The 8,252-nt window shown below is 48.5% G+C and overlaps 1 protein-coding gene across 1 annotated transcript; it reads left to right on the top strand.

Annotated features, from left to right (window-relative positions):
* Nucleotides 1-1,278: 1,278 nt before the first annotated feature.
* Nucleotides 1,279-6,008, top strand: LOC107301143 (G-protein-signaling modulator 1-like; the record flags this gene model as incomplete). Its single annotated transcript, XM_015830406.1, has 4 exons — nt 1,279-1,424; nt 4,132-4,255; nt 4,715-4,830; nt 5,849-6,008. Coding segments are annotated over 4 exons (546 nt in total), but the record flags the coding sequence as incomplete, so codon positions are not given.
* Between the last annotated feature and the right edge of the window lie 2,244 nt (nt 6,009-8,252).

Here is an 8,252-nt window from a genome sequence, read left to right as displayed (position 1 = left end):
CCTTGGACAGGAGGAAGAGCGCGGCCGGGCGGGCAGGCAGGTGTCTTGCTCGGCTGTGGCTTGGGGGCCACTTTTTTCAGTGCCATTGTAACTTCAAACAGTCACTAAGTGAACTGTTGTAAGTCGAGGACTACCTGTACTTTATCACTTTTTTCCTTTTTTTTTTGGTCATCGAGTTTTTGACACCTTGCTAGGTGACTGGTGGTACTCGGATGTTGCCATATCCTAAAAGTGGTACAATGGGTGAAAAGATTGAAAAGCCCTGCCTTAGATTTTGAAGCTACGATCTTCTTCTTCCGCCTGGACCTCGTTTGCCTTCCATCTTTCCCTGGAGGATGAAATGGAGTATGCCGTATTTTTCTGGGTGTCGCATCACCTGCCCGAAATATTCTAATTTTTGTTTTTTAATTGTTTTGATGATTTCTCTTGGCTTTCCCAGGCGGCTTATCACCTCCTCATTTCTGATCTTGTCAGCCCAGCTTCTACGTAACAGCCGCCTGTAAATCCACGATTCAAATGCTTCTAGAAAAACACTGCAAAGAGAAATTCGAAAGAATCTTAAAAGAATTGGGAAGAAAACTGAAGTCTCTTTCAGCAGGGGTGTCTAGGGAGATTCTCAGCCATCCAGGTCCTGGTTCTCCCAAAGGTGGTTTTTTTTTTTTTGCACACAGCGGCGGAAGCCTAAAGCGAAAAGGTTTTATAAAACCCAGCTGAAGGCCTAGGACTGGGGCGACGGCGCACGTGCCCACAGAGAGGGCTCTGAGTGCTGCCTCTGGCACCTGTGCCATAGGTTCGCCACCACTGGTCTACCACCTCTACTCAAGCTTACTAGCCAGCTGCTTCATCTCCTTTGTGCTGGATGGGGCTGCTGTTCCGGGCACCAGTGGTGGCCTAATGGACCTGCGCGAGCTGGCGGCAGCGGCAGGTGTGCCCACAGAGAGGGCTCTGAGTGCCGCCTCTGGCACGTGTGCCATAAGTTCGCCATCACTGACCTAGGCGGACTCTTGGCTGAAGACTGGTTGTGGGGGAGAGTCTGGGATGTGGGGGGAAACTTTCTGTATTATTTTGAGCATGGGATACTCAGCTCCAGCCTGACTTTACTGCAGCCAGCATCTTTTGGTAAAAGAACCTTTCACTTCAACCCAATGGAGTCGAGGGTCTTTCTTCCCTAAGGGACCAGACTGGGGCAGGTCTGACACCTGCGGCGTGATAAGACGGTGTGGCGATCATTGGAGGGACCCCACCCCGTGAGCTCTTTTCTTTTTTCTTTTTCGATAGGTGGGGGAGGCCCGAGCACTGTACAACATTGGCAATGTCTATCACGCCAAAGGCAAGGAGGCGTTGTGGACCCTGCCCCAGGAGGAACCAGGCCAGCTGCCCCGGGAGATTCAAGAGACTCTGCAAAAGGCGTCCGAGTTTTACGAGTGAGTGAGTGGTCTTCTCCAGGTGGAGAGGAGTGGGGGGGTCCCATTGAGGCCCTACAACAGACATGTCAAACACAAGGCCTGGGGGCCAGATGTGGCCTGCGAAGTGGTTTCATGTGGCCCACGAAGCCATCCTGGAAACAGTGAGGAAACGGCCCCTGCTGCCTTGGCCCTGGTCCAGGCCGGCCGGGAGCCAATGTACAATTTTGTGGTGGCCATCTATGCTGAAATGCATTCAGTCCTAGCTCCACAAGGCCGTCCAGAAACAGTGAGGAACCGGCCCCTGACACGTCAGCCCCGCCCCCTGGGTGCATGCTGGGGAGGTGTCACCCTTTGTGAGGAATGAAGAAATGGACCATGCCTTGGCGCTTGCCCCGGTCCCACCCCCCTTCTGCCAGAGACCCTCAGATCTGTCCCACTCCTGCCCAGGCCCCCACAGGCACCCTTGACGCGAACGATGTAGATCTGGCCACGCCTACCCAGTAGGCCACACCCACTCCATCCACGCCCACCCAGTAGGCTGCACCCACCCTGGCCACACCCACCTGGCCCCCCGAGGACAACCGCAATGCTGATGCGGCCCTCAATGAAATTGAGTTTGACACCCCTGCCCTACAAGATTCAGGGTGATCCTTGTGCGCTCTTGATCTTTCCAGGAGCCCTCATGGGTGGCAAAGCTGAGGCCGCAGCTTCTCAAACTTTTCCCTTGAATTGCCGCAAATTAGAAAGTCTTATCAAATTTCAAGGACCGGTCATAAGTCTTTTCCTCCAGCGCTGTCATAACTTTGAACAGTAGTAACTCGAGGACTACCTGTTTTATAAAAAAAATATATCACAGAAGGATCTTGATGTTATTTCAATATGTTATCCTTGGAACACTTTGGGAGGTTTCTGAATATATTTGAGTAGCCGTGCCAATCTTTCAGTGGATTTACATGCCCCTGTTGTGACAGGTAGGAGGGTTTTAACCAAGAAAAATATATCACTTTTTACCTAATTTTGGGATCATTTACCCAGGTTTGGGAAGCAATGGCCTATGGTGAGGCCGGAGCTTCTGATCTCCAGGAATATTGGGGGTGCAAAGCCTGGCTCTTCCTTTTTTAAAAAATTAGTTTTTACTAGCTGTACCCAGCCACGCGTAAAAGCGTGTGTTGCTTTTACGTCCAACAGATGGCGCTGTTTTTCAAAAAAAGCATGTTTTTACCTGTCACAGGTGTGACATCTATATAATATTAGGTATATAAAAACACGCACGTATTCGAATGCAACGTTGTGTCAAAATTTCAAAGCAATCGGTGAAGAACTTTCGGAGATTTAAGATTTTGAACAAACGGACATTTACATTTTTATTTATATAGATTAAGGTATTTTAACAGAACAAAGGCAATATATGCTTAGAAAAAAGTATGAAACTAATAGAAAAAAAAATGAACTGTTTCTGAGCTTCTTTACGGTGGGTGGGTAGGTAGGTAGGGTAGGTAGGTAGGGTAGGTAGGTAGGTAGGTAGGTAGGTAGGTAGATAGATAGATAGATAGATAGATAGATAGATAGATAGATAGATAGATAGGTAGGTAGATAGATAGATAGATAGATAGATAGATAGATAGATAGATAGATAGATAGATAGATAGATAGATAGATAGAGAGAAAGAGAGAAAGAGAGAAAGAGAGAAAGAGAAAGAGAGAAAGATGGTTGATAGATATAGATATAGATATATAGATATATATATAATTATAGACATAGACATAGACAGTGGTGGGATTCAGATATGGGAACAACCGGTTCTCTGTGTGGATGCTGCTTCCGGAAGTCCATTCTGAGCCTGGGCAACAAAAAATTAGCTACCGGTTCTGACGAAGTGGTGTGAACTGGCTGAATCCCACCACTGGATATAGATGATATAGATATAGAGGCCTTCATCCTGCAGTGGACGGACAACGGCTAAAATGATGATTAAGTGAAATGATAGAAAGGAGTTGTATATTGATCTAGATGTAGAATTAGAACTATCGTCTGTCTGTCTCTGTCTGTCTGCCTATCTATCATCTATGTAACCATCATCTATGTATCTGTATCTATCTACCTACTTACCTATCCATCTACCTACCTACCTATCCTTTCCATATTTTACCTAATCGTCAAGCCCACAAATCACAGCTTCATTTCTTTCCATTTTCAGCCGAAGGTCCGCAAAAGGTTTCCAGTCACCAATAAATATAACTATTGTCTTCTCCTTGGTATTTTTGGGCACCAAGGCGTTGGCGAGAACTCTGGGTACCTCTGTCTCCCCTTCCCAACCACTTCAGGTGGTTAGATTGTATTTGACTTGTTTCTCTACCTTTTGCCTCACTTTGAGGAGTTGGGAGAACGAATCCCTCCCCCACAGCCTTTCTACCCCTTAAAACCTTCCCAGCCCTATTATCCGTGCGGTCTTGGAAAGTTATCAATCAGGGTTGGGAGAGGAGACCACCAGGAAATCTCACAGCGCCTTTTCACTTCCTAAATATGCCTCTGGAGGGCAGGATCCGAAACAGAGCTCCAGGCAAAAGCCTGACTTGTTAATAAGAAAAGGGAGAAGGGATAAGTGAAGAAATGGAAGGGTGGGGATGCTGCTTTTTCAGGAGTGCACAATGTTCCTATTTGAAATGGCCCATGCTGGCTCTTTTCTCAAGGATTAATGGCTGCTTCTTTCTGACTTACCCTTAGGAGGAACCTCTCCCTCGTGAAGGAGTTGGCTGACAGAGCTGCGCAGGGCAGGGCTTATGGGAACCTGGGCAATGCCCACTACCTGCTGGGCAACTTCAGCAAAGCCATCGTCTTCCATAAGCAGGTGAAACACTTGTGTGTGTGTGCTTGTGTCTATGTAAGGACCCACCACACTTTACATCTTAAGAAGACAGAACTCTTGGAATATCTCTTCCAAGAGGCATCTTTATTAAGAGAGGATGGTTGCAGGCTATTGCAGGCATTCTAGACAGGATCTGAGGAGCCAACCCCTACCATTCAAAGTTTTAAGTGGTCCCAAGCAACCCCCCACCCCACTGTCCTTCCAGCAACGATCCCAGGCATTACATTTCCACCCCCTTTTCCTCACTGCCGGCAGAAGGGAGACTTCAGAGAGAGAGTAGATTATTCTAACCACTGCGCCACCATGGCTCAACAAGTGCTTTTGGGAACTCCTTGGTTCTTTGGTTGCCAAATGTACGTCAGCTGGGGAAGACTGGGACGAGGGTGCCCTAATGAAGAGGTGACATCCCTGCAGTGATACCCGTGACTTTATCCATTTCAGAGACTGAACATCGCTAAGGAATTCGGGGACAAAGCTGCTGAGAGGAGAGCATACAGCAACTTGGCCAACGCTCACATCTTCCTGGAGACCTTCGATATAGCCGCAGAGTATTACAAGTAAGCGGTGGGTCTCTCGGGAGAAGCCAACACCCTCCAGATCTGAGCTGCTTGGATTCATGGCGGTAGATCAGCAAAGGGGTCCCGTGTCCCAGTTGTTCAGCTATTGTCCTGAATGGCAGAAATAAACATGGGAGCCTCCAATAGAAAGAGAATCTTCCTAGCTCAAGGTTGAACTGGGAAGTCCTTGGTGCTCTCTGTATTCATCTGTTTTACCAAGATAAAGGAAGGGAGAGAGATTTAGGACAGCCCAATCACATCGGTCACACAGGTAATCCTTACGAACACAACTGAGCCCGTTGACAGGCAATTTACATGATCCCGGGATGCTGTGATTGTCGTAAGTATGAGTGGGCAGGTATCTGAATTTTGATCACGGGAATGCGGCAACGGTCCTAAGTGTGAAAAATGCTCATAAGTCACTTTTTTAGCGCCATTGTAACTTTGAACAGTTACTAAACAGTTATTCAACAGTCTGTCATGGTTCCGATAGATGAAACCCATCGAAAGAACTTCAAGGCAAGAATTCTTCTTCAAAGAACATTTTATTCAGGAAACAAAGTATCGGCACAACATAGTTGAACCCAAAACTAGTTTCCCTTCCCCGGATACAAAGTAACAAATTGCAATTCCCACCCCAATAAGCAGTCATAAATCACGTCCTCTAATTAGCCTGAAATGTGGGCTTTCTTCCCAGCTCCTCAGCCCCCAGCCCGCCAAACAAAGCAGCGTTTTTTATTATTATGGCTAGCTGAGCTCAAGCATTCATCCCAACACCCCTTTCTGCACCTGATCTCTAAATAGAAGAAAAAGCATGTTAAAAGCAAAAAGAGAAAATGGCTGCGATTTTCATCAATTGTCAGAGCGGGAACATCCAATGTTTACAGCGTTGACAGCAGTCACTTGTCTGAGATGGTATAGGTTCTCCTGCTTGAGTGGGGAGGGGGGAGTGAGTGACAAGTCTTTGTCATTTGAGGATGGGATCTAAAAACCGCCTCTTCTCTCTCTCCGAATTTAGGAAAACTCTCCACCTCTCCAGGCAGTTGAAGGACCAAACAGTGGAAGCCCAGACATGCTACAGTCTTGGAAACACATACACCCTTCTGGAAGACTATGAGAAGGCTGTGGAGTACCACCTAAAGCATCTGGCCATTGCCCAGGAACTTGGAGACCAGTAAGAAAGATCTGTTTTCTGTGGGTTGTTTTGTGTTTGTTTGTTTTTTTGAGCTGGTGTTGATGTTGAGGCCTCTTTTCTTAGAATGACAAACACGCAGTTCAGGAAGCTCGTTCAGTTTATGGTGAACTGGGAGGAACCGTCTAGCTTAGTGATGGCGAACCTTTTAGAGACCGAGTGCCCAAACTGCAACCCAAAACCCATTTATTTATCGCCAGGTGCCAGGTGGGCGTGACCCACTGGGTGGGCGTGGCTGTGGTGGTCATGACAGACTGGGTGGGTGTGGCCAAGGTGGACATGGTCACCTCTATATTGCTCGTGGGGAAGGACACCTGTGGGGGCCGGGCAGGGTTGGGGGAGATCCAGGGGGTCTCCGGCAGGTGGGGCGGTGGGCAGGAGACTAGGCGAGGCAGGGCAAGGGTGCCGTTGTTGCAAGGCGAGGCAGGGGCCGGGGCAGCTGCTGCCTGACACCATCGGCCTCCGCACACAGAGGCCAGCAAGCATATGGGGGCCGACAGTGTCCGTCAGCAGCCACAGTCTGCCAGCCCCTTGACTGGCGCACTCTGGGGCTCCACAGCCCGCCGCCAGCAGTTCAGAGAAGCTGCTTCTGAGCTGGCCGGCCGGCCGATAGCTGAAGAGGCGATGCAGTGGGTCGTGCCCTGGAAAAGGAGAGCATGCGAGGCCAGGAGGGATGGGATGAGGGGGAGAGAAACTAGCCATGCTGGGATGCATCCGGCCACGTGAGACCGCAGTGAGTTAGCGGGCGGCTGGTTGAAGAGGGACGGTTGCCATCTCTGGGGCATGGCGTGCGTGCCCACAGAGAGGGCTCTGAGTGCTGCCTCTTGCATGCCTGCCACAGGTTCGCCACCACTGGTCTAGCTTATGCTGGTGAGAAATGAATGGAAGGTAACAGATGGTGACTCCCAAGGATAGAAGCCATGTTAGGCTTTGCTTGGCTTAAGTTAGCTTGGCATGAATTAAGTTGGGTTGGGTTGAATTGGGTTAGTTGGTGAGATTGAGATTCTATGGTAGATTTTTTTGTTTTGGGATAAGAGCCGACCACTTGTCCAGTATGCAAAATATTCTCTCAGTTCAGTCCCAGAGGAGAAGCTGAGATACCTGGGAAACAAGGGTTATCAAGGCCTTGGATACCAGCAGGATGAGGTCCTGGGGGATTCCATGCATGTACTTCTGGCTCTTTCCCTCATACCCTCCCCCATTTCTTGGGATTGCTAAGGGAAAGGAAGGACTGGCTTCAGTTGCTGTAGTCCTTCAATCGTTCAATTCAATCAGAATAGAGTTAGAAGGGACCTTGGAGGTCTTCTAGTCCAACCCCCGGCTCAAGCATAAGACCCTATGCCATTTCAGACAGATGGCTCTCCAGGCTCTTCTTCAAAACCTCCAGTGATGGAGCACCCACAGCTTCTGAAGCCAAGCCACTTCACTGGTTAATTGTCCTCACTGTCAGGAAGTTTATCCTTAATTCCAGGTTGCTTCTTTCTTTGGTCAGTTTCCAACCATTGTTTCTTGTCTTCTGGTGGTTTGGAAAATAAGTTGACCCCCTCCTCTTCTTTGTGGCAGCCCCTCAGATACTGGAAGACTGCTATCATGTCCCCCCTAGTCCTTCTTTTCTCTAGACTGGCCATACCCAAATCCTGCAGCCGTTCTTCGTACGTTTTAGTCTCTAGGCCTTGGATCATCTTAGTTGCTCTTCTTTGCACTTTTTCCAAAGCCTCAACATCTTTTTTTGTAATGTAGTGAGCAAAACTGAACGCCTTATTCCAGATGTTGCCCTTACTAAGGCTTTATAAAGCGGCAGTAATACTTCACCTGATTTTGATTCTGTCCCTCTGTTTATACAACCCAGGATTGTATTAGCTTTTTTGGCTGCTGCCGCACACAGCTGGCTCGTGTTTAAGTGATCGTCCTCTAGGACTCCAAGGTCCTTCTCACAGTTACTGTTTTTGAGCCAGGTTTCGCCGTATCAAGTATCCAGGGATAGGCAACCTTGGCTCTTTTATGACTCGCGGACTTCAACTCCCAGAATTTCTGAGCCAGCATGAGGGAAACTTTGGCCCCTTCATGACTCGTGGACTTCAATTCCCAGAATTCCTGAGCCAGCATGGGGGAACTATGGCCCCTTCATAACTCGTGGACTTCAACTCCCAGAATTCCTGAGCCAGCATGGCTCAGCTTGGAAACCTCTCCCTTTCCCCTCACCATGGCTGGCTCAGGAATTCTGGGAGTT

This window comes from Protobothrops mucrosquamatus, unplaced genomic scaffold, assembly GCF_001527695.2.
Source record: "Protobothrops mucrosquamatus isolate PMUCROS unplaced genomic scaffold, P.Mucros_1.0 scaffold10208, whole genome shotgun sequence".
NCBI classification, from domain to species: Eukaryota; Metazoa; Chordata; class Lepidosauria; order Squamata; family Viperidae; genus Protobothrops; species Protobothrops mucrosquamatus.
The sequence above is the reverse complement of the archived record's forward strand: the minus strand, read 5'-3'. Positions and strand labels throughout refer to the sequence as shown.